Consider the following 26331-nt stretch of genomic DNA (forward strand, 5'->3'; position numbering starts at 1 on the left):
TGACCAAAGCCCTGATTCCAGCAGCAGGGCAGCGCCCACATAATGCTGCCCACCATCCGCACTGCGGTCGGGGGGTCTTCTGGTGATGGTGGTGTAGGCTTTATGAAGTCCCCCACAGACTTCTGGCAGACAGGATGGAGGTCTGGGCAGAGCACGGCCGGCTCGGGCGTTCTGTGTTAGACGAGGCTGGCGTCTTCTTTTGCCCCCAACAATCAGCTGAAGATCTTTACCGACCGACTAAGAAAGTGTCAAGGAAATCCCAGAGGAACCGAACTTTATATGGGGACGCAGCATCACCATCAGTAATGGCAGCGGAGTGCAGACTACTACCGGGAGCACAAATATGATTGGCCACTGCTGAACATAACCCCGCCCCCCAATAGAAGAGGGGGTGAAGACTTATGCAAACTCATTAGTAACATTTATTACTTTCCATCTTTTCACCCTAAAAGATCAGTTTGTTTCCAGTCTAATTGTACAGATAGCGGCTGACGGGGGAGGAGGCAGACAGGACTAATACATCAGGGGGCGCAGACTTGTTCTATCCACCCTAGATGGGACAGCAGTTCTCCAGTCCACCAGCAGGGGGCAGCAGAAGCCACTCAGACTCCAGTTTCTGTGAGTTGGTCTCTTGCGGACGCTCAGCTTTCTCTTAAGCTGTGATCGCTGCTGTGGACCAAGATGGAGAGCGATGGGTTCTCCTGCGCATCCTCCTTCCGGAGGCTGAGGAACGCCTCCCGCGTGATCTGCAGGACTTCCCGTAATCCGCGGTTCTCTTGCTGCCGAGAAAAAGAGACAAATAAATGAGACGTCGCTGATAAAGAGACATACACCATGGAGGAACGGAGGAGCCCCGCCCACAACCGCGGCTCACCTCCAGCTTCAGGATCCGGTCACAATCGTGGTTACCGAACTGTTCGTCAATCTCAATAGCGCGTTTCATCACCGCCGTCATCTCCGAGATCTTATCCATGTGATTCTGTAACTCCTGAGGACAACCCAACACAAGATGGCGCTATTATAGCAGTTCTATCCTCATCCACGGCGGGGAGGGGGAGGCGGGGGAATAAAGTAGTTATATCCTCCTCCACAGGGAGGTGGAGGGGGGGCAGTATTATAGTAGTTATATTCTTGTATATAGGGGGCGGTATTATAGTAGTTATATTCTTGTACATAGAGGACAGTATTATAGTAGTTATATTCTTGTACATAGGAGCAGTATTATAGTAGTTATATTCTTGTACATAGGAGGCAGTATTATAGTAGTTATATTCTTGTACATAGGGAGCAGTATTATAGTAGTTATATTCTTGTACATAGGGGCAGTATTATAGTAGTTATATTCTTGTACATAGGAGCAGTATTATAGTAGTTATATTCTTGTACATAGGAGCAGTATTATAGTAGTTATATTCTTGTACATAGGGGGCAGTATTATAGTAGTTATATTCTTGTACATAGGGGGCAGTATTATAGTAGTTATATTCTTGTACATAGGAGCAGTATTATAGTAGTTATATTCTTGTACATAGGAGGTAGTATTATAGTAGTTATATTCTTGTACATAGGGGGCAGTATTATAGTAGTTATATTCTTGTACATAGGGGGCAGCATTATAGTAGTTATATTCTTGTACATAGGAGACAGTATTATAGTAGTTATATTCTTGTACATAGGAGCAGTATTATAGTAGTTATATTCTTGTACATAGGAGGTAGTATTATAGTAGTTATATTCTTGTACATAGGAGCAGTATTATAGTAGTTATATTCTTGTACATAGGAGGTAGTATTATAGTAGTTATATTCTTGTACATAGGGGACAGTATTATAGTAGTTATATTCTTGTACATAGGAGCAGTATTATAGTAGTTATATTCTTGTACATAGGAGGTAGTATTATAGTAGTTATATTCTTGTACATAGGGGGCAGTATTATAGTAGTTATATTCTTGTACATAGGGGGCAGCATTATAGTAGTTATATTCTTGTACATAGGGGGGACAGTATTATAGTAGTTATATTCTTGTACATAGGGGGCAGTATTATAGTAGTTATATTCTTGTACATAGGAGGTAGTATTATAGTAGTTATATTCTTGTACATAGGGGGCAGTATTATAGTAGTTATATTCTTGTACATAGGGGGCAGCATTATAGTAGTTATATTCTTGTACATAGGGGGGACAGTATTATAGTAGTTATATTCTTGTATATAGGGGGCAGTATTATAGTAGTTATATTCTTGTATATAGGGGGCAGTATTATAGTAGTTATATTCTTGTACATAGGGGGCAGCATTATAGTAGTTATATTCTTGTACATAGGGGGGACAGTATTATAGTAGTTATATTCTTGTATATAGGAGGCAGTATTATAGTAGTTATATTCTTGTACATAGGGGGCAGTATTATAGTAGTTACATTCTTGTATATAGGGGGCAGTATTATAGTAGTTATATTCTTGTACATAGGGGCAGTATTATAGTAGTTATATTCTTGTACATAGGGAGCAGTATTATAGTAGTTATATTCTTGTACATAGGGGGCAGTATTATAGTAGTTATATTCTTGTACATAGGGGGCAGTATTATAGTAGTTATATTCTTGTACATAGGGGGCAGTATTATAGTAGTTATATTCTTGTACATAGGGGGCAGTATTATAGTAGTTATATTCTTGTACATACGGGGCAGTATTATAGTAGTTATATTCTTGTACATACGGGGCAGTATTATAGTAGTTATATTCTTGTACATACGGGGCAGTATTATAGTAGTTATATTCTTGTACATAGGGGACAGTATTATAGTAGTTATATTCTTGTACATAGGGGACAGTATTATAGTAGTTATATTCTTGTACATAGGGGGGCAGTATTATAGTAGTTATATTCTTGTACATAGGGGGCAGTATTATAGTAGTTATATTCTTGTACATAGGGGCAGTATTATAGTAGTTATATTCTTGTACATAGGGGGCAGTATTACAGTAGTTATATTCTTGTACATAGGGGGCAGTATTATAGTAGTTATATTCTTGTACATAGGGGACAGTATTATAGTAGTTATATTCTTGTACATAGAGGGCAGTATTATAGTAGTTATATTCTTGTACATAGGGGGCAGTATTATAGTAGTTATATTCTTGTACATAGGGGGCAGTATTATAGTAGTTATATTCTTGTACATAGGGCGCAGTATTATAGTAGTTATATTCTTGTACATAGGGGCAGTATTATAGTAGTTATATTCTTGTACATAGGGGGCAGTATTATAGTAGTTATATTCTTGTACATAGGAGGCAGTATTATAGTAGTTATATTCTTGTACATAGGAGGCAGTATTATAGTAGTTATATTCTTGTACATAGGGGGCAGTATTATAGTAGTTATATTCTTGTACATAGGGAGCAGTATTATAGTAGTTATATTCTTGTACATAGGGGGCAGTATTATAGTAGTTATATTCTTGTACATAGGGGGCAGTATTATAGTAGTTATATTCTTGTACATAGGGGGCAGTATTATAGTAGTTATATTCTTGTACATAGGGGCAATATTATAGTAGTTACATTCTTGTATATAGGGGGCAGTATTATAGTAGTTATATTCTTGTACATAGGGGCAGTATTATAGTAGTTATATTCTTGTACATAGGGGGCAGTATTATAGTAGTTATATTTTTGCACATAGGGGGCAGTATTATAGTAGTTATATTCTTGTACATAGGGGCAATATTATAGTAGTTATATTCTTGTACATAGGAGCAGTATTATAGTAGTTACATTCTTGTATATAGGGGGCAGTATTATAGTAGTTATATTCTTGTACATAGGGGCAGTATTATAGTAGTTATATTCTTGTACATAGGGGCAATATTATAGTAGTTACATTCTTGTATATAGGGGGCAGTATTATAGTAGTTATATTCTTGTACATAGGGGCAGTATTATAGTAGTTATATTCTTGTACATAGGGGGCAGTATTATAGTAGTTATATTTTTGCACATAGGGGGCAGTATTATAGTAGTTATATTCTTGTACATAGGGGCAGTATTATAGTAGTTATATTCTTGTACATAGGGGGCAGTATTATAGTAGTTATATTCTTGTACATAGGAGGCAGTATTATAGTAGTTATATTCTTGCACACAGGGGGCAGTATTATAGTAGTTATATTCTTGCACATAGGGGGCAGTATTACAGTAGCCACTGTCAGTTGGGATGCATCTCACAGGTGACAATATTTAGTAATGTGCCATCACCTTGGAATGCTGATCCTTCAGTTTGATGATGATCCCCGGGTCGTCTTTCTTGCTCGCCATGAGTAAGCGAAACATCTGCTCTCTGTACTTGCTCATTATCAGCTCCAATGCTGATTGATGCTCTTCTAACGAAGTGCGCAACTCTATGAGGAGGAGACAGAAAGCGAGAAGTTACGCTGCATACAGATGTCGGCACGCAGGTTTTTGATTTTTGGGTATTTATAGACTTTGGAGGAAGATCTCATCACCTTCCCCAGTAACATCCAAACCTTCCAAGCTGGATACAATTCCATGTAGAGCATGCGGCGCCATGTAAGCAGACCATGTTGGGCCTTACTGACCTTTGTTCTCCTGCTGGAGCTCCCGGATCTGCCTGTTCTCCTGCTGGATCCCCAGCACCAGTGTGGACCGCGGCCGATGTCTCGCTACCTCATTCAGCTCCTGGATCTCGTCCTGGTACTGCAACCACAACACACACTTTACTCACACCTCAAAATCACCCTAAAGTGTTAACTGGCTTCCCATTGTATGTAAAAGAGACAATGGATTGCAAGCTCCTGTGGTTTACGCAGACCTCCTGGGTCTTCTGAAGATGCTGCTTGTCTATGCAGCTGAAAATGCTGACGGGGATGGCGACCTTGTGGCAGGAGACCAGTCAGGCCTCCGTCTCACATGTTGATCCTCATCGATCGCTCGGTTTGTTCCCATGCAGCTTTCTGCACAGAGACCATAAACCAGGGAGGCAGCAGCGCTGCATGGGAAGAGCTTTACACCAAAGGGGCCGTAACGCTTCAGACAAGTCCCGGCTCGTGCGCTCCTCTCTGGAATATACTTGCATTAAGAGTTTAGTTGATTTCGAGTGTAATGGCCCATTTAGACCATCGGCGCTCAAAAGCCATTTTTTGAGTGATAATCGTGTTCAAACGGGCGGCCAGCCTGCATGGTTTGTTCATCGGCGATTTCTAGCAAGCTAAGAAAAAAAAATTGGGGGTGAGCCTCACCAGCGCCGCGGGGCGAGTTCTCAGCAGACCAGCTGGCAGCATTCTTTCAGCTGGTATCCCGCACGAAACTCTCAGCAATAACTCTGAGAACAAAGCAGCCGTTAGCGATCCTGTTCTCAGTGAGATACCAGCTGAGCGCTCTGAGAACAAAGCAGCTGTTTGCTGATTACAGCGCTCCCGCTTTCTTCTGCATACAGCGGGAACCTTCATTTACATACCAGTAAGCTCTTAGGTAGCTAATTAGCTACTTAAGACTTTATGAAAAGTGATTGCTCAAAACTGTCACTCAAACTGCAGTTTGAGCGATTATCTTGCTGTGTAAATGCACCTTTAATCACGTTTGTAGTGACTGCCACTAGGTGTCTCCCTTCCCGCTTTTCTGCAATCCACTCGCTGTCATTAGGCACAGAACTTCTGTAGTAACAAAGACACAGGGATGTTCACATAGAAACAGAGGGGCGAGCTATCGTCACATTTAGAGGGCAGCTCAGCTATACTGATGGGCTGCAGGCTTACAGATCTGCAGACACTATGATCTCCACAATCTCTGCCACTCCTACATCTTATGTGTGTCTACATTTGTTTGCACACATTATATACACATATGGTGGGTCTATCATAGAATGGTGTAGTTGGAAGGGACCTCCGGGGTCATCGGATCCGACCCCCTGCTCAGTGCAGGATTCACTAAATCATCCAGCCTTTGTTTGCATTGAAGGAGAACCCTCCCCACCCCCACTGGCCAGAATGTCTAAATATCTCATCATCCTGGAAAGCAGAGGGGCGGGCATTCAGATACTGCCTCCCTGCTGATTGGACTAGCATGGAAACACAGGGCAAGGAAGTTAGGACAGTGAACTACTGGAGGATGCAAGGTTTGCTAGACGATACATCCCTGAAAGTGGATTACAAACAGCTGAGCAACAGGAAAATGGAGAAGAGCACCTGAAGAGACCACCTGAGTGAGAGAACCAGGGGGGGGGGGGGGGGGGTGTAGAACACTCAGGTAGGCTTTACATCTTAGAACTCCGCTATATTTTTGTATTCGCAGTAAATGTCCTGTGCGTCAGAGTGACGGTACCCAACATGTCGTGTTGTAGGACCAACACGGAAAAGTGCATTTAGTAAAACAAGTGATGAAGTCTATCTTTGCCCCCTAACACAGCGGTATACAGCGGAGCACGAGCAGCTGCAGCAGCCGCTGGGAAAACAGCAGCGGAAGGGCCTTTAAATCTGAAAGATGTAGGTGTCACCAATTGTAACAATGTGGCTCAGCGGTCATTCCCTGACATTCAGACACGGCAGATGCTTGTATGGAGATACTTACTATGATCGCTCAGTCCCACATAAAGATTATTGGTCGGCTGTAGATCTGCCTGTTCACACAGAGAGATACGCGGCCGACCAGCAAGTACTTTGTCATCAAGCAACAAACCAGCGTCCGCTCCATCGCCGGCCCCTTCACGCGGCCGAGGGGCCCGCTCCCCATCGCCGGCCCCTTCACGCGGCCGAGGGGCCGGCTCCATCATTGGCTGATCATCAGCCCTTTAACATGACCGAATGATCTGTAAACAAACATTTAGGCCTGACAGGTTCTGTACAAGGTCCTCAACCTCTTAACGCCAGAGGATGTAAGCTTCTGTCCTGGCAGGATGGTAGTTAATGCAATAGGATGTAAACGTACTCACTGCTGAGCCTGTACCATCCTGTAGCGGGAGCTGGCCGTGACTGACAGCTGGCCTCCTGCTCCAACAGCAGGGATCGATGAGAACACGGATCCCCGCTGTTAGCCTCTTACATGCCACAATCCATGTACATCATGGCATGTAAAGGGTTCACAGAAGGGCTTACACTGGTGTCTGGGTCTGCCATGGCCCTTGATTGCTATTGTGAGTGACTGTCCTGACTTCCTTGCCCTTCCCACGCTGCATTGCACCGTCTCTGGTCCAATCAGCAGGAAGGCAGTATCTAAATGCCCGCCCAAATGCTTTCCAATGACAAGCAGGCATTTAGACACATTCTGGCCAAATTAGTAAATCCGTTATACCGTGTGTGTAATGTGTGCGCACAAACAGACATACACCCACGTGCTGCAACAGCAGGAGAGGCAAGGATTGTGGAGATCATTTTCACAGTGTCTGCAGATCTGCCAGCCTGCAGCCTGTGAAGATAGCCCCTCCCCTGGTGCTAGGGAAAACATCTGTGCCCTTGTTTTCTAATGAAGCTGTGTACCTAACAACAGACAGTGGATTGCAGTGAGGCTGGGAGGAAGACCTCTAGTGGCAGCTGCTTCCAATGTGATTTACAGTAACAACAACTGTGCCAGCCTGTAGGGGGGTCAGGTATACAGGTAGTACACTGTGCCAGCCTGTGGGGGGGGGGTCAGGTATACAGGTAGTACACTGTGCGGCATTTGTGTGTATATTACAGAAGTGACGCGACTACAAGCCGGTAGACGAGCAGAAGGTGCCTGAAGAGGCAGTGATTCTTCAGTGTTATCCACACTGCAGGGTATTTGGTGGGCACAGCAGGTTAGACCTCTGCAGGGTATTTGGTGGGCACAGCAGGTTAGACCTCTGCAGGGTATTTGGTGGGCACAGCAGGTTAGACCTCTGCAGGGTATTTGGTGGGCACAGCAGGTTAGACCTCTGCAGGGTATTTGGTGGGCACAGCAGGTTAGACCTCTGCAGGCCGTCGTCCCTTTATGGATCATCACTGCACATTCTACAGCATTAATAAGAGCATTTAGAGCCATTTAGGGGCTTTTCCTCCACCGCCCCGTCCTCTGTGGACAAACCGGAAATGATCACCAGACCTGCTTCATGGCTTCCACCCGCTTGTTGAGCACGGTGGTCTGCTCGATGAGCGACTCGGCGGCCCCGTCATGTTCCCGCAGTCTCTCCACCAATAATTTTGCATCAGACAAAACTTTCTCTATGGTGCAACTCATATTCCTGCAAGAGGAGGGCAAAAGACAAATGGGGTCAGGTATACAGGTAGTACACTGTGCCAGCCTGTAGGGGGTTCAGGTATATAGGTAGTACACTGTGCCAGCCCGGGGGTGGGGGGTCAGGTATACAGGTAGTACACTGTGCCAGCCCGGGGGTGGGGGGGTCAGGTATACAGGTAGTACACTGTGCCAGCCTGTAGGGGGTTCAGGTATACAGGTAGTACACTGTGCCAGCCCGGGGGTGGGGGGGTTCAGGTATACAGGTAGTACACCGTGCCACCCCAGGGGGTGGGGGGTCCAGTATACAGGTAGTACACTGTGCCAGCCCGTGGGGGGTCCGGTGTATATAGGTGGTAGTAGTAGTACACTGTGCCAGTCCATGGGGGTCAGGTATACAGGTAGTACACTGTGCCAGCCCAGGGGTGGGACAGTCAGGTATACAAGTAGAATTCTGTACCCGCCCGTGGGATGGAGGGGGTCAGGTAAACAGGTAGTGCACTGTGCCAGCCCGGGAGGTAAGGGGTCAGGTATACAGGTAGTATACTGTGCCAGTCCATGGGAGTCAGGTATACAGGTGGCACACTGTGCCAGCCAGGGGGTGGGGGGTTAGGTATACATGTAGCGCGCTGTGCCAGTCCCTGGTGATGGGGGGGGGGGGGAATCAGGTATACAGGTAGTATACTGTGTCAGCCCCGTGGAAGGGTCAGGTATACAGGTAGAACACTGTGCCAGTCCATGGGTGTCAGGTATACAGGTAGTATACTGTGCCAGCCCGTGGTGGTCAGTTATACAGGTAGAACACTGTGCCAACCCGTGAGGGGTCCGGTATACAGGTAGTACACTGTGCCAACCCGTGAGGGGTCCGGTATACAGGTAGTACACTGTGCCAACCCGTGAGGGGTCCGGTATACAGGTAGTCCACTGTGCCAGCCCGTGGGGGGTCAGGTATACAGGTAGTATACTGTGCCAGCCCGTGGGGGGGTCAGGTATACAGGTAGTATACTGTGCCAGCCCGTGGGGGGGTCAGGTATACAGGTAGTATACTGTGCCAGCCCGTGGGGGGGTCAGGTATACAGGTAGTATACTGTGCCAGCCCGTGGGGGGGTCAGGTATACAGGTAGTATACTGTGCCAGCCCGTGGGGGGGTCAGGTATACAGGTAGTATACTGTGCCAGCCCGTGGGGGGGTCAGGTATACAGGTAGTATACTGTGCCAGCCCGTGGGGGGGTCAGGTATACAGGTAGTATACTGTGCCAGCCCGTGGGGGGGTCAGGTATACAGGTAGTATACTGTGCCAGCCCGTGGGGGGGTCAGGTATACAGGTAGTATACTGTGCCAGCCCGTGGGGGGGTCAGGTATACAGGTAGTATACTGTGCCAGCCCGTGGGGGGGTCAGGTATACAGGTAGTATACTGTGCCAGCCCGTGGGGGGTCAGGTATACAGGTAGTATACTGTGCCAGCCCGTGGGGGGTCAGGTATACAGGTAGTATACTGTGCCAGCCCGTGGGGGGGTCAGGTATACAGGTAGTATACTGTGCCAGCCCGTGGGGGGGGTCAGGTATACAGGTAGTATACTGTGCCAGCCCGTGGGGGGGGTCCGGTATACAGGTAGTAGTAGTACACTGTGCCAACCCGTGGGGGGTCAGGTATACAGGTAGTACACTGTGCCAACCCGTGAGGGGTCCGGTATACAGGTAGTACACTGTGCCAGTCCATGAGGGGGTCCGGTATACAGGTAGTACACTGTGCCACCCCGGGGGGGGGTCCGGTATACAGGTAGTACACTGTGCCAGTCCATGAGGGGGTCCGGTATACAGGTAGAACACTGTGCCAGTTCCTGGTGATGAAGAGGAGGGGGGGGGGGGGGGGGGGGGCAGGTATACAGGTGGTACATTGTGCCAGCCCGGGGGGGGGGGGGTCAGTAGTGGGGCAGGCGCTGGATGGTGTGTGTGGGGGGTGAATATTTATTAGTGAGAATATCGGGGTGTCAGGTGTAGGTTTTAGGGGTTGTCAGAGGCCCCACCAGCCGGATCTTCCGGTGTTACCTGGCATACAGCTCTCCGCCGCCCCGGTCACCGTCCCTCCGTCTCCGCCGCTCACATCCGGCTTCATATAAACTGTCACAGGACTACAGAGCCGCCATCACCGTCCTCGCCTGTGACGTCATCAGCCCGCGTCGCTGTCAAAAGAGCGGAAGTCCACTGCTGCTCTAGAGTGCGCCTGCGCGGCGCGCGGTATAAAGTGACGTAGGATCATGTACGGTGAGCAGATAGGACCAAAAAGGAAGAATCGGCGAAGGCGCCATCAATGGCGGAGGAAGCAGCCGGGCCCTGCCTGTGAGAGCGCGGAGGAGACATGAAGGGCAGGGAGAGCCGGCAGTGTGGGCCCTGTGCTGCCGTATGACCCCGCTGTTCTCGGTCCGGGGTGCTCGGAGTAGGTGATGGAAGCCTCTGCTATACATTGTTACCGGCTGGTATTGTTAGATTGCATCCCGTGTGACTGCTGAGGACGAGGGGTGCAGAGACACGCGCCGCCCCCTGAAGCGCCTGCGCCCCTCACGCGCCGCCCCCTGAAGCGCCTGCGCCCGTCAGGCGCCGCCCCCTGAAGCGCCTGCGCCCGTCACGCGCCGCCCCCTGAAGCGCCTGCGCCCCTCACGTGCCCCGTATGCTGTGCTTCGGGGACACCATTGGCCTCGTTCACGTTGCAGCTGTGGGAACACCACCATGACGGCGGCCATTACCGCGCCGGCTGCCCACGGTGTGGAAGTTATGTAGCGCTGCAATCTGGCGAAGCTGCCAGACGGCTCGTGAACGGCCGGTGCGCGCGGCGCGATTGTCAGGCCGTCCGGGCAGCAGTCTGAATCAGATCTTCGATATCTCCGGTCCCTCTCTGGATCCGCCATGATGGTGTCGGCCGGCGTGCAGCATGTGACACAGATCCCCGCGGTGCGTCCTCAGTGCCCACAGCGGAGTATCGCGGGACGGTCGGCTGCTGTTGGCTGTAATGGAGGCCGGCCGCGCGGTTTTTATTTTTTTGCACAAGTTACAACCTGCTGTGATTCTCCCCCACGAGCCGATGCCTGCAGCCGATGCCCGCAGCTGATGCCCGCTCGTGCCCCCGCCGGGGAGGATCGTTTTACAGGTCTGTGGACGGACATTGCGGCGGGTGTCTGACCGCGATAATCCGTCCGTGGGCTCGCCCCGTGGCGGTTCTACAGAAGGATTGCTCCCCACCACCTCCATTCACTGTGAGCAGCCGCTCGGACAACTGCTGCGTACACTGAACGACACATGTATCCAGTGGCTGCGTGTGTGGGGCCGGGAACCGGAATGATTCTGCCCGCTGATCGCCCCGTGTGCCAGCTGATCGGGGCTGTAGTGCTGGGTGGAGGGCATACTTAAAGGGATCCCGTGACGGTGGTTTTACACCGCGGTCCATGATAATCTGCCAGGGAGCCTCATCCCTAATCAGTTGTGTACTTGAACAGAGTCCGGTGTTCCCCCAGCGCCGCGGCCGGCCGTTGTCCTTGATCCGCATGCATACCATTTCTCTTATTCGCTGTTATCCTGCGCAGCCGCCATAGCAAACCCTGCCGGCGCCTCAGCGCTCCCTGCTAGCTGAGCCTTCAGCAGCGTACTGCGCCCTGAGGATCGTTACTACCACAGTCATCTGACCTCAGACGCAGGAAAACCTCTTCAAAGGCCGCCTGTAGGGCGGGCAGCTCCCCCGCGGGCCGCCTGTAGGGCGGGCGGCTCCCCCGCGGGCCGCCTGTAGGGCGGGCGGCTCCCCCGCAGACCGTTCTTTGCAGCATTGCCCATTGATTTCACTGGGGCTTCTCAGGAGTGTTTGAACACAGCACAATTTTTGAGCGCTGTCTGTTCTCTTTCGGCGCTTGTACCGCCGCTGCAGTGAGGAGGCGCATTAATCGCTGTTGAATACCTTCTGTAAGCACTTTAAAGCGCGACATCTTAACAGCCCCCTGAGCAGCCGCGGGGGCCGGCGGACGGAGGACAAAACCAAGTGGCCACAAGGAGCTCTCATTAGCAGCGCCGTTCAAGGCCCATCGTGGACCGCAGTGCAGAAACGTGACCGCGGCTTCTCTTTCATACGGGCATTTTTACGCCCGAGTGCCGCAGTCTAAAAGTAAATCGGATGATGTGGACTAGTATCTCGGGGCCCCGGGGCCCTCGGCCCGAATATGGCTGCCAAAATGCCTCAGGAAAATGCTCAACTTAAGGCGGATCTCGCATGAACAAATTTGCGCTGCGGATTCTGCAATTCGCCATCTGCACTTTTGCCGATTTGCTCACACTTGCGGGTAGGAATTGCGGATTCCGTAAGCGGAAGAAGAAACCAAGCATGCTCTGTCTTGCCGTGGGCTCTGTGTGCATGAGCGCCATTGGTCTCTACAGATGCGATCGATCCGCAGCGCATACGGACGCAGATTCATGCGCAAGTTGCTAGGAGACCAGATGGAATAAGGAAAGCGGAGATTGGTGGGCAGACCATGCGGCCGGAGTCTGGGGAGCAGCGCCGCATCCGAGCGGAGAGCGCCGCATCCTATCCTGAAGGCTCTCGGAACATCTCACCACGACGGCACAAGAGAATGTCGCCTGGGCGCTAGAAGGGCGTTTCCGGGGGGGGGGGCGCTACTTTCTGATGTCATTCCCAGCTCGCGGTCGTTCTGTCTAATATGCTGTCCTTAAATGTACATTCGCGCGGAAAACCGCCCGCATACACGGCCATACGCAATTGGCTTCCGCAGTCCTTCCCTTGCGACCATCCACAAGTAGGCCGGGCTCACACTAGCGGGTCGGATTCTAAGGGTATATTCACGCAGGCGAGTTTCATGCACGCGGTCCGCTGTATAGCGATGTGGGCGGATCTCGCACGCGGTTAACCCGTTGTACTTAACGTGTTACTTGAGCGGTTTTTCTCTCACCGCAACGCTGCAAGATAAAAAATTCGCTGCATGCGCCATTTCTGGGCGGTTCCTTGTAAGGAGTCGTCCATTATTTCCTTTGAGCTCTTTAAAAAAAAAATCACATCGTATTCGCACCCCAAGCGATGCGCATGCGAGCGCGGCGCGACTTACCATCAAACTATTGGAAGAACTTGCGTTTTTTTTGTTTTTTTTTTCTTGTCAAGTGAAAATCCCGCGGATATCAGGAACGCCATCTTTTCTCCTTAGGGAGACACCTAGAAGCTGGGTCCATGCAGGCTCCTCTGGGTAATATGCAGATAACGGAGATGGAACAATGCCTCTGCAGCGCCACCTACTGGATGGCAGCATTCCTGCAAGTCAGTCTTAGACTCTCTGTAGGAGCCTTCACGAGTATGTAAATGCAATGCCTGTCGTGTTTTTTTTTTAACCCATTAAGGACCAGGCATGATAAATATACGGCGCCGATAGTAAAATTACAACGGGCCTTTAAGCCTCCTGTTGGTGACAGCTGATAACCTGAAGGAGAAGGCAGGAGGGGTTTTTAACCCTTTCTGCCTTTTCCTTCCCCGAGTATACAGCGCTCAAAGAGCACTGTGTACTAGAAAGTGGAAATGTACCTTCCACTGCAGGAGGCGGGAGTCATGTGACCGCTACAGCAGAGCTGCAGGGTCATACTAGACCCGGGCCAGCTCTGCCAGTGACTAATGGATGCCCCGGCTACAGTGTGCCCCAGAGGTCTCACATGACGTCATGGGGGACATAGAGAGGAAACCATCCATACAAAAACATCGCTGTAAGCCCAAACCACACGTTATAGGCCACAGCGTCCGAGCGGATCCCGCCGCCGCCGCACTTCATTTTAGTATAAATGTACTAAATAAAAAAAAACAAAACTAACTACCGTATATACCGGCGTATAAGACGACTTTTGAACCCCCAAAAATCTGCTCTGAAGTCGGGGGTCGTCTTATACGCCGGGAATACAAAAAAAAGAAAGTGTCAAAAAAAAAAAAATCATTGCTCACCTCCCCCGGCGTTCTGCGGCGCTGCTGCAGGCTTTCGCTCCCTCCTGGTCCCCGGCAGAGCATTGCTTTCTGAATGCGGGGCTTGAAATCCCCGCCTCCAGAAAGCTAATACTGTGATTAGCTAACACACGCCGTCAGCCAATCATTGAATGGCTGTGATTGGCTGAAGGCGCACGAGTGTTAGTCAATCACAGTATTGGCTTTCTGGAGGCGGGGATTTCAAGCCCTGCATTCAGAAAGCAATGCTCTGCCGGGGACCAGGAGGGAGCGACATCCTGCAGCAGCGCCGCAGACCGCCGGGGGAGGTGAGCAATGATTTTTTTTTTTTTTTTTTGCTCCGCTGTATTCCCGGCGTATAAGGTGACAGTTGGGGGGTCGTCTTGTACGCCGGAATATACGGTATAAATGTTAATCTTTTTTTTTTTTTAGCTTTTCACCCCCAATAAAATTGGAAAAAAAGTTAGTAAATATCGCCCCATACGTCACGGAAAAACCCAAAAATAATGGTGGCTGAAGGAAACAAAATGGGGCAGTAAAACCGCCACACAGTGTCTGGTCCTTAAGGGGTTAAGCATAGTCGCAGTTTCCCAAGTGCGATATCTGAACGCGCCCTTAGGGACCAATTCCGCTCCACCAGTGTGGTTTGTGGTTGGCAGAAGCTTGCGGTGTGGCACGGTTGGCCCGGGAGCACGGCGCCAGCTCACAGGCGCGCTCCCTACTAGATCTGCGCGTCCGTTGAGGGGAGCGTTGCGTTGGTAACCATTTCTTCTCTTCCAGGGACAAGATGAAGATGTTCTCGGAGTCTCACAAGACGGTGTTCGTGGTGGACCGCTGCCCGTACATGGCGGAGTCCTGCAGGCAACACGTGGAGTTCGACATGCTGACCAAGAACCGCACCCAAGGGATCATCCCGCTGGCGCCCATCTCCAAGTCGCTGTGGACCTGCACGGTGGAGGCGTCGATGGAGTACTGCAGGATCATGTACGACATATTCCCCTTCAAGAAACTGGTAAGGATGGGGGAGGGGTGGCCATACATGAAGCGTTGGGGCCCGGGGCTTGGAGCTGCCCTCCTGGCATTATGCTGCAGGGTTATACCAGGTTAACCCCCTAACGGCCGTCAGTATTATTAGCGCTGTCCAAGCCTCCGGGCGCCTTCGCATCGCTCAAAATCACATCCAAATTACAATTGTGTTGACGTGTTTTTTGCGTTGGCGATTCTTCTTGCGATCCGTCGTGTCGCTGCCGCCCGCAATGTTCTCATGCGAAAGCTAATAGGAGTTTCTAATGTTAAAACCGTTGGTGCGCGGCGGTGAAATGCAGGAGGATGGTGCGGCTGAAAACCTCGCAGATGTGAATGACGCCATTGAGTAGCGGGGGCTCATAATTCAGCGTTTTTCTCTTGAATGGCGCAATAATTGTGCCACCTTTTTTCAGTTCTGCAGGCAGCCTTGGTGCTCGTTCACGCGGGTTGGGCGCGGTTCCAGTCCGTGAAATATGCAGCATTTTACAGACCAAAACTGCCCGTTTTCACGGCACATTTGGTATTTGCGTCTTTACGCATGCGTAGGTCTGTCCCATGGATTTGGCCTGCCGCGGTTGGTTTATTAACGATGCTTTATTTATCACGCGGCTGAGCGCGCTCTCGGCTGTTTGTACCAGATGCGTAATGCGGAGCGTGAACGCGTTCGTGGGAATGACGCTTAAACCTTCAGAGCTTTCCTGGAGCAGAACTGCAAAGTCACTTTTTTTTTAACCGTTCGTGTTCGTAGCATTTCTCACATGCGCAAAAAACCAGCCAACCAAACCTGAAGAAGGTCCCACTGATGCCTCCGCGCATGTACCCGATCCCGTTGATTTTGATCCGTGGTACGTTTTTCCTACACGTGTGAGTGCCGCAGTTCACATCAGCGGGTTTAAGCTCTCCGTATTGTGCTAATGAAAACTACCCCCATAATACGCCCAGGAGGCCTCTGGCGGGTGGCGCACGGCGGGCTCTGACTGCATTGTTGTGCCCACAATGCGGACATAAACTTCAGGCATCGAAAATTCCTAAGCTGCTCAGAGTTCGTCTGGAGACCCGCGGTCGGACCGAAGGACGCATCTGTAGTACGGACGCAAAAACACGCTCTAAATCTGCTGCCGCGCCTCCCCGGATGGTGGGATCGCTGTGGACTCGCTCCTCTGACTGTCGCCAAGGAACCCTGTGACCAGGGCCAAAGTTTAAAGGGATTGTCTACGACTTTGGGCGTCCAATGGATGGGTGATGGGTGGGATTCCTGCTGATTAGCGGTGCGTAGGGAGCAGACTGTATTGTCTGTAGGGCAGCGGCACAGGTTGGTAGTGCAGGCGCAGCTCCCATTGAATTCAATGCCTGCAATACCAACCAGGCGGCTGCAGTGTTGTCAGCACAGTCTGTGCTGATCGGGGGGTCCGGAGCGGTGGAACATAAAGGTGACAAGCTGGGGGCTCATTTTACCGACCTCGGAAGGATGGAAGGCTGAGTCACCCTTGAGCCGGCCGCCTGAATTATGCGGGGATCGAACTTGCAACCTTCAGCTGGTAGGCAAGAACTTACACTCTGCGCCACACGAGGCTCATGATGATCAGTCGCTCCGACCTCCGGGACCCCCAGCGGGCCCAGAGCGGGGGCAGCAGAGAGCGCACCTCCGCTCCATTCACTGCAGCGGAGACAGGTGAGCGCTTGGACTTGCCTACAGAAGTGAATGGAATGCAGGCGCCTGTGCGCTCGCTGTGCTGGAAATACGTAACCAGAAATGTCCCGTCTGTCCTTCACAGGTGAACTTCATCGTCAGCGACTCCTGCTCCCGCATACTGAACTCGTGGAGCCAAGAGGACCAGAACCTGCAGGAGGTGAGCGCTCTGATGGCAGGGTTACAATATGATTGGGCTGCCACCATTTTAAGATCTCTGCTTGCTATAAGTGGGTATCGATGTTCCTGACACCCAGAAGCAGAAAACCTGCGCTAATCATGTCTGACTGAACCGTAGCGAGCCCGCAGCTGTAGCGCTGGCACCTCCTGGCAGGAGTCGTGCGTTGGGGGCAGCAGGACGGGTTTCCAGCTTCTTGATGCAAAAAATACAAGTTTCCATTCACTGACTGCAATCAGAGATTTAGAAACTTCATAACGTTGGGTACAATAGTGTAATATTCAGTGCTTTACCGGCCGTTTGTAGATTGTAGCAGCTCCCTATAATACTGTGCCATTGCTTCCTGTTATCAGCCATTTCTGGCTGCTCCTCCATGGGAGTGCAGAAACCTTCATGATCACTACTTTTAACTCCTTCCTGACCACAATGTGCTCTTTTAATAACCTCACTAACGGGCTTTAAACCTGCATACATCTCTTTAAGGTGATGGCTTGGCTGATTACTGACAGCGGGGCTCCTGCTCTAACAGCCAGGAACAGAGAAGCCTCAGATCCTGGCAGTTTAACCCCTTACATGCCACAATAAATAGCAGCTGCAGCATGTTAGCAGATGACAGGGGGAGGGGCCACCTCATAGTGCAGTCGCAAGGTACCAAGGGGTGCTCATGGCAGCCGGAGGTCCTGACAAAGTCCTTCAATTCCGCCATGTCACTCGGTCTACTAGGCTCCGCCTCCCACAGAGTCTGGCTGCTGTGATAGTCATAGTAGAATGCACTACATAAGTAATGCAGTGTGTTATTCTAGTGATCGAACGATTCAGGGATTAAAGAAAAGTCTGAAAAAGGTCAATTACATTGTTAAAAAATCCAGTGAAACACAAAATACACATTTTTCAGCAGAAAATCCCATTTTTAACTGCGTAAAATACAAAGCTTTTCTCCATCACGTCCATCCTGACGGCACATCCTGACGGCACACGTGGAGGTCGCCCACCTGTGTTCCTTGGGACAGGAAGAGTTCTTTAAAAGGCCCGCTCCCACCGCCTGACTCCAGTGTTCTTCCTGTCCCAAACGGACACAGAGCAGAGTCCTCCGTGCCGAGGATGGAAGCTAGGAGCAGTCTGTGACCGGACTGTTTACTCACCGGGGCGCGGGTAACCGGCCAGGTCTGAGCGGTCAAGGGCTGTGGCACCATCCAGGATTCGGCACCAAGGATCCGGATCAGCGGTAGGGGGACCCGCGGCAGGTGCAGCTGCACTCCGCATCAGTCCCGGCTTCTAGCGGCAGTGCAGCGGCTGGCTTCCTGTGAGGTACGGCGCCTCGTCGTGCGCGATGATGCACGCCACGGGCACAGAGTTCTCAGTGCTGGAGCTTGGACAAAGACTTTCTTTCTCACACCAGGAGTTCAGGTACCAACCTACTCAGGAGCAGCGGCGGCTTCCTGTGATAAAGCGGCACTGCTTCGTATGTGATGAGGTCAGACGCGTGGACCGGCAGTGTCTGCACAAAAGGTGAGAGCGGTCAGGAGGCCGCGGGACCTGCAGCAGGTACAAATGCATCATGCGCTTAGGTCCTGGCGGCCGGCTCCCAGTGATGGCACGGCGCCGCATCGTATGCCAAGACGTCAGACGTACGCTGCGGCGGCGTCCCCATGAAGATAGGGGAACTGCGGCAAATGCTTCTGTATCCTGCGCCTAGGTCCCGGTGACTAGCGGCTGGCTCCGAGGGGATGCAGCGCTGCACCGTGCGTGATGATGGATGCCCTCTAGTGGCAGCGCCCCAAATTCAAAGTAGGGGATTTGAATCCCTGAGAATGTTTCCTACCGGATTCAAGCTCTGCATCTCCTCCTAACGCTATGGACAGCATGGAGGTGGCAGGGGAATCTACAAACTGAGCCTGGTATGATCGATATAAAGGCAATCGCCTGTATGTTGTAGGCTGAAGCTCCATAGTCAAGGCTGCGGGACGGCTGATCAGGGCGGAGCTAAAGTAATCTCCGCCAGACGGTCAGAGAACTAGCCTCTAACCCCAGCCGGGTCCTTCTAGACCACCAACTAAGGGCCCGTATTTATGAGCACCCGGGGCGACAGTTCCTCACGTTCTACACTAAGGGGGAAAACATTCTATAAAGATTCAGCCAGTAGAAGTGATATTGGTGATCCTGGAGGCGCGGGTACAAGGGCAAACCGAAAACTCAGCAGCTAAAGGGGAAAGGAGCAGCTTTGTAAAAGGCGGGAAGCTTCCTAAAAACCGTAGGAAGACTGCATGTAGGCTTCTAGAAACCACTATAGTAGCCACCTTGGTGGCCCTCATGGCCAGGAGACCATCTGAAGCTAGGAGGTGCCGCAGCAGAGCCGCACTTATCAAGGAAATGGTTTTCTTCTTTGGGGAAGACAGATGACCCTATAAACGATGGCTGGTGTAATGGCCTCTCGCCCCGACCGACCGCATCTCCGGGATCCAACACAGATAGATGACCCTATAAACGATGGCTGGTGTAATGGCCTCTCGGCCCCGACCGACCGCATCTCCGGGATCCAACACAGATAGATGACCCTATAAACGATGGCTGGTGTAATGGCCTCTCGGCCCCGACCGACCGCATCTCCGGGATCCAACACAGATAGATGACCCTATAAACGATGGCTGGTGTAATGGCCTCTCGGCCCGACCGACCGCATCTCCGGGATCCAACACAGACAGATGACCCTATAAACGATGGCTGGTGTAATGGCCTCTCGGCCCCGACCGACCGCATCTCCGGGATCCAACACAGATAGATGACCCTATAAACGATGGCTGGTGTAATGGCCTCTCGGCCCCGACCGACCGCATCTCCGGGATCCAACACAGATAGATGACCCTATAAACGATGGCTGGTGTAATGGCCTCTCGGCCCGACCGACCGCATCTCCGGGATCCAACACCGATAGATGACCCTATAAACGATGCCTGGTGTAATGGCCTCTCGGCCCCGACCGACTGCATCTCCGGGATCCAACACAGATAGATGACCCTATAAACGATGGCTGGTGTAATGGCCTCTCGGCCCGACCGACCGCATCTCCGGGATCCAACACAGATAGATGACCCTATAAACGATGGCTGGTGTAATGGCCTCTCGCCCCGACCGACCGCATCTCCGGGATCCAACACAGATAGATGACCCTATAAACGATGGCTGGTGTAATGGCCTCTCGGCCCCGACCGACCGCATCTCCGGGATCCAACACAGATAGATGACCCTATAAACGATGGCTGGTGTAATGGCCTCTCGGCCCTGACCGACCGCATCTCCGGGATCCAACACAGATAGATGACCCTATAAACGATGGCTGGTGTAATGGCCTCTCGGCCCCGACTGACCGCATCCCCGGGATCCAACACAGACAGATGACCCTATAAACGATGGCTGGTGTAATGGCCTCTCGGCCCTGACCGACCGCATCTCCGGGATCCAACACAGATAGATGACCCTATAAACGATGGCTGGTGTAATGGCCTCTCGGCCCGACCGACCGCATCTCCGGGATCCAACACAGATAGATGAACCTATAAACGATGGCTGGTGTAATGGCCTCTCGGCCCCGACCGACCGCATCTCCGGGATCCAACACAGACAGATGACCCTATAAACGATGGCTGGTGTAATGGCCCCTCTGCCCCGACCGACTGCATCTCCGGGATCCAACACAGATAGATGACCCTATAAACGATGGCTGGTGTAATGGCCTCTCGGCCCCGACCGACCGTATCTCCGGGATCCAACACAGACAGATGACCCTATAAACGATGGCTGGTGTAATGGCCCCTCTGCCCCGACCGACTGCATCTCCGGGATCCAACACAGACAGATGACCCTATAAACGATGGCTGGTGTAATGGCCTCTCCCCCGACCGACCGCATCTCCGGGATCCAACACAGACAGATGACCCTATAAACGATGGCTGGTGTAATGGCCTCTCGGCCCGACCGACCGCATCTCCGGGATCCAACACAGATAGATGACCCTATAAACGATGGCTGGTGTAATGGCCTCTCGGCCCGACCGACCGCATCTCCGGGATCCAACACAGATAGATGACCCTATAAACGATGGCTGGTGTAATGGCCTCTCGCCCCGACCGACCGCATCTCCGGGATCCAACACAGATAGATGACCCTATAAACGATGGCTGGTGTAATGGCCTCTCGGCCCCGACCGACCGCATCTCCGGGATCCAACACAGATAGATGACCCTATAAACGATGGCTGGTGTAATGGCCTCTCGGCCCCGACCGACTGCATCTCCGGGATCCAACACCGATAGATGACCCTATAAACGATGGCTGGTGTAATGACCTCTCGGCCCCGACCGACTGCATCTCCGGGATCCAACACAGATAGATGACCCTATAAACGATGGCTGGTGTAATGGCCTCTCGGCCCCGACCGACCGCATCTCCGGGATCCAACACAGATAGATGAACCTATAAACGATGGCTGGTGTAATGGCCTCTCGGCCCCGACCGACCGCATCTCCGGGATCCAACACAGACAGATGACCCTATAAACGATGGCTGGTGTAATGGCCTCTCGGCCCCGACCGACTGCATCTCCGGGATCCAACACAGATAGATGACCCTATAAACGATGGCTAGTGTAATGGCCTCTCGGCCCGACCGACCGCATCTCTGGGATCCAACACAGATAGATGACCCTATAAACGATGGCTGGTGTAATGGCCTCTCGCCCCGACCGACCGCATCTCCGGGATCCAACACAGATAGATGAACCTATAAACGATGGCTGGTGTAATGGCCTCTCGGCCCCGACCGACCGCATCTCCGGGATCCAACACCGATAGATGACCCTATAAACGATGGCTGGTGTAATGGCCTCTCGCCCCGACCGACCGTGTCTCCGGGAATCTGTATTTTTGCCCCTTTTTTCCTGTAATGGTTATTCTTCATCTTTGCTTGGGCCGCTATCTTCACCATACTTTAGTCAGAGTCCCTTAAGCAGTACATTGTCTGGAGTGAAGTCTATTCGGTCTCGATTCCTCGGGTTAAGGAGGGCAGCGGCGTTTGCATGTTGAACTCAGACGCGCACTACATTATTCCCATCCGCCCGGCGTACCAAGAATATATTAGATGAGCTGTAAATTATTTATCTTCAGCCTGAACCCAGACACCCAAAAGTTCCCGGACTATTCCTTGATTCCTCGAAGGGTTACTGCTTTCCTCCTATAAGTCATTGGAACACTTCTACATCTTGTTGGCCATTGTGTCTTATTCGGCACCAGCAACCATTGATTGTCTACCAAAAGCATCTTCTCCTGGGCAGAGAAGTAGATGGTCCTTATCGGCGATTCATCGGAGAGGCTCTCGAACCCTGATTGCAGTTTTGTGGGGAGGTTGGATCTAGAGGATGGTCCCTAACACTAGACCTATATGACCCGTGGATCCGGTAACCCCAGATACACCTCTTACATCAAAGATCAATTCGAAATACAGAATTTTTTTCCCCTTAAGCCCAGCAATTTTCCTAATTCGGTATCGACGTTCCACATGAAACGGAATAATTCTGCCTTCCTTCTGTCAAGTTTTAAAATGACAAAGAACGGCGCTGGCAGAGCTTGGACGTCAGCGGTGGCGGGCCCGGCCTGTCGCAGGTCGGACGTCAGCGGGGCTGGGCCACGGCCTGTGTCGCAGGTCGGACGTCAGCGGGGCGGGCCCGGCCCTGTCGCAGGTCGGACGTCAGCGGGGTCGGGGCAGGGCGGGCCCGGCCTGTCGCAGGTCGGACGTCATGGGCTGAACGTAGTGAAGCTCTACAGAACATTTGTAAAGCTGCAGCGTGATGTAACCTGCACACATGGTCTGAGCAGTACGGCGTGGATCTCTATGGGGCGCTGGCCTCTGGGCGGAAGAGTTGCCCCCCCCCCCCCCCCCCCCCCCCCCCTCCCTCCCTCCTAAAAGCTTGATGATCTGGTATACCTCCATGTGTGCCGTCAGGATGGACATGATGGAAGACTAGAATTACTTCTTAGCGCTAATTCCTTTCCCATGAGTCCATCCTGACGGCACGCACTACCCCCCCCTCCCCCGTACGGTTTATAATGCATCTACATGAATTGATGGCTTTCAGTGCTAATAAGACTGTTGGGCCTCGTATCGGTTGTGCTGATTGGACGTCACTGGAGTCAGGCGGTGGGAGGCGGCCTTGAAAGAACTCTTCCTGTCCCCAAGGAGCACAGGCGGGCGACCTCCATCTGTGCCGTCAGGATGGACTCAGGGGAAGTAATTCTCGTCTTTTTAAAAGCAGCAGATAATCAGACAACAGCGTTCATGAGGGCCGCAGCGCGAATACGAGTGTCACACGGTCCGCCCGAGAAATGACTAACACCCGGGGACTGGGATCAACTCAAGCAAAAGTCCCCAAACTGCAAAAAATACCAGCGCTGTGGGGGGCCGGGGGGTCAGGAGGATGCGTCAAAGTTTATTTTTTGTTAAAAGTAATTTAAAAAAATGTTAAAACAAAAAATATGTAAACTTAATATCACAGGAATCGTGCCGATCAGAGAGAACTACCGGGGGGGGCGGGGCGTTACCTAATGGGGAGCGGCGCAGGGATAAAGACCAAAGACAGTGAACTTACAAGTCCTCCGGCACATTATACGGAGGGCGGTAATATATACAAGTCCTCCAGCACATTATACGGAGGGCGGCGGTAATATATACAAGTCCTCCAGCACATTATACGGAGGGCGGTAATATACAAGTCCTCCAGCACATTATACGGAGGGCGGTTATATATACAAGTCCTCCAGCACATTATACGGAGGGCGGCGGTAATATATACAAGTCCTCCAGCACATTATACGGAGGGTGGTAATATATACAAGTCCTCCAGCACATTATACGGAGGGCGGTAATATATACAAGTCCTCCAGCACATTATACGGAGGGCGGCGGTAATATATACAAGTCCTCCAGCACATTATACGGAGGGCGGCGGTAATATATACAAGTCCTCCAGCACATTATACGGAGGGCGGCGGTAATATATACAAGTCCTCCAGCACATTATACGGAGGGCGGTAATATATACAAGTCCTCCAGCACATTATACGGAGGGCGGCGGTAATATATACAAGTCCTCCAGCACATTATACGGAGGGTGGTAATATATACAAGTCCTCCAGCACATTATACGGAGGGCGGTAATATATACAAGTCCTCCAGCACATTATACGGAGGGCGGCGGTAATATATACAAGTCCTCCAGCACATTATACGGAGGGCGGCGGTATTATATACAAGTCCTCCAGCACATTATACGGAGGGCGGCGGTAATATATACAAGTCCTCCAGCACATTATACGGAGGGCGGCGGTAATATATACAAGTCCTCCAGCACATTATACGGAGGGCGGCGGTAATATATACAAGTCCTCCAGCACATTATACGGAGGGCGGCGGTAATATATACAAGTCCTCCAGCACATTATACGGAGGGTGGCGGTAAAGCGCTGCGGAATAAGTTGGCGCTATACAAATAAAGATTATTATTATTATTATTATTATATATACAAGTCCTCCAGCACATTATACGGAGGGCGGCGGTAATATATACAAGTCCTCCAGCACATTATACGGAGGGCGGCGGTAATATATACAAGTCCTCCAGCACATTATACGGAGGGCGGCGGTAATATATACAAGTCCTCCAGCACATTATACGGAGGGCGGCGGTAATATATACAAGTCCTCCAGCACATTATACGGAGGGCGGCGGTAATATATACAAGTCCTCCAGCACATTATACGGAGGGCGGCGGTAATATATACAAGTCCTCCAGCACATTATACGGAGGGCGGCGGTAATATATACAAGTCCTCCAGCACATTATACGGAGGGCGGCGGTAATATATACAAGTCCTCCAGCACATTATACGGAGGGCGGCGGTAATATATACAAGTCCTCCAGCACATTATACGGAGGGCGGCGGTAATATATACAAGTCCTCCAGCACATTATACGGAGGGCGGCGGTAATATATACAAGTCCTCCAGCACATTATACAGAGGGCGGTAATATATACAAGTCCTCCAGCACATTATACAGAGGGCGGTAATATATACAAGTCCTCCGGCACATTATACGGAGGGCAGCGGTAATATATACAAGTCCTCCAGCACATTATACGGAGGGCGGCGGTAATATATACAAGTCCTCCAGCACATTATACGGAGGGCGGCGGTAATATATACAAGTCCTCCAGCACATTATACGGAGGGCGGCGGTAATATATACAAGTCCTCCAGCACATTATACGGAGGGCGGTAATATACACAAGTCCTCCAGCACATTATACGGAGGGCGGTAATATACACAAGTCCTCCAGCACATTATACAGAGGGCGGTAATATATACAAGTCCTCCGGCACATTATACGGAGGGCAGCGGTAATATATACAAGTCCTCCAGCACATTATACGGAGGGCGGCGGTAATATATACAAGTCCCCAGAGCTTTTTGGCTCTCGCACTACAACCATGAAAATGACTTGGTCCTTATGGCACACAATAGAGCGGTCATGAAGGGGTTAACTCCATGCCAAGACCCCCTTACAGCTGATGTCAGCCACATAGAATTATCTCTTATGACGCTCCCAACTCTGCTTCCTCTGCTTTTTCAGTTAATGGCGGCCTTGGCCACTATCGGACCCCCGAACCCCCGCGCAGACCCCGAGTGTTGCAGCATTCTGCATGGACTGGTGGCAGCTGTTGAAGCTTTGTGTAAAATTACGGATTATCAGCACGAGGCGCGGACCACCCTAATGGAGAACGCGGAACGCGTGGCAAACAGAGGGAGGATCATCTGCCTGACCAATGCCAAGAGGTACACCGCCATACTAGGCGCATCACTTCTATATCTTGGGGAGGTGGATGGGGGCGCTCCAGAGCCGTGATGACACTTGGGGTCTCCGCTCAGGTGGACTAGACTGGTGTCCCTTGGGGGTGATGCAGGTATGTGGTTCTTGCCTTGTGGACGCTCAGACCTGTGTCACTCAGCCCTTTGAGGGGTCAGGCGGCTCTGTTCGTTTGCCCTTTTGGGCAGATCCATATCTTTCTCTATGCGCATTACTGTCCCGCTACCCTTTGTTTAACCCCTTAGTGACCAGTGCTACATAGTTTTATGACCATCACTAAGGGGCTTTAGGCTAGGCCCCCCTGTTTATACAGCTGCTTAATCTAAGGCATGCCATGCC

The 26331-nt window shown here is 51.2% G+C and overlaps 2 protein-coding genes across 4 annotated transcripts in view; one reads left to right on the top strand and one right to left on the bottom strand.

The window, feature by feature from the left end:
- Positions 1-399: 399 nt before the first annotated feature.
- On the bottom strand, positions 400-10414 carry FGFR1OP2 (FGFR1 oncogene partner 2). Its single transcript, XM_066588412.1, has 6 exons — positions 10261-10414; positions 8080-8218; positions 4605-4722; positions 4264-4406; positions 875-988; positions 400-779 (listed from the first exon to the last, which is right to left on the bottom strand). The coding sequence occupies exons 2-6, from the start codon at positions 8212-8214 to the stop codon at positions 642-644; spliced, it is 648 nt and encodes a 215-aa protein (XP_066444509.1). The 5' UTR covers positions 8215-8218; positions 10261-10414; the 3' UTR covers positions 400-641.
- A 64-nt stretch (positions 10415-10478) lies between these two features.
- The window catches only part of INTS13 (integrator complex subunit 13), a 37055-nt gene continuing 21202 nt past the window's right edge, over positions 10479-26331 (top strand). The window contains exons 1-4 of one of the 3 annotated variants that reach the window (XM_066588409.1): positions 10479-10652; positions 14963-15194; positions 16984-17058; positions 25759-25961. In XM_066588409.1, the coding sequence (XP_066444506.1) occupies positions 10615-10652; positions 14963-15194; positions 16984-17058; positions 25759-25961 (548 nt within the window). In that variant the 5' untranslated portion in view covers positions 10479-10614. The remainder of the gene's footprint in view (positions 10653-14962; positions 15195-16983; positions 17059-25758; positions 25962-26331) is intronic. The other 2 variants (XM_066588410.1, XM_066588411.1) reach the window with 2 other exon arrangements.

Source organism: Eleutherodactylus coqui, unplaced genomic scaffold (genome assembly GCF_035609145.1).
Source record: "Eleutherodactylus coqui strain aEleCoq1 unplaced genomic scaffold, aEleCoq1.hap1 HAP1_SCAFFOLD_229, whole genome shotgun sequence".
Taxonomy (NCBI): Eukaryota; Metazoa; Chordata; class Amphibia; order Anura; family Eleutherodactylidae; genus Eleutherodactylus; species Eleutherodactylus coqui.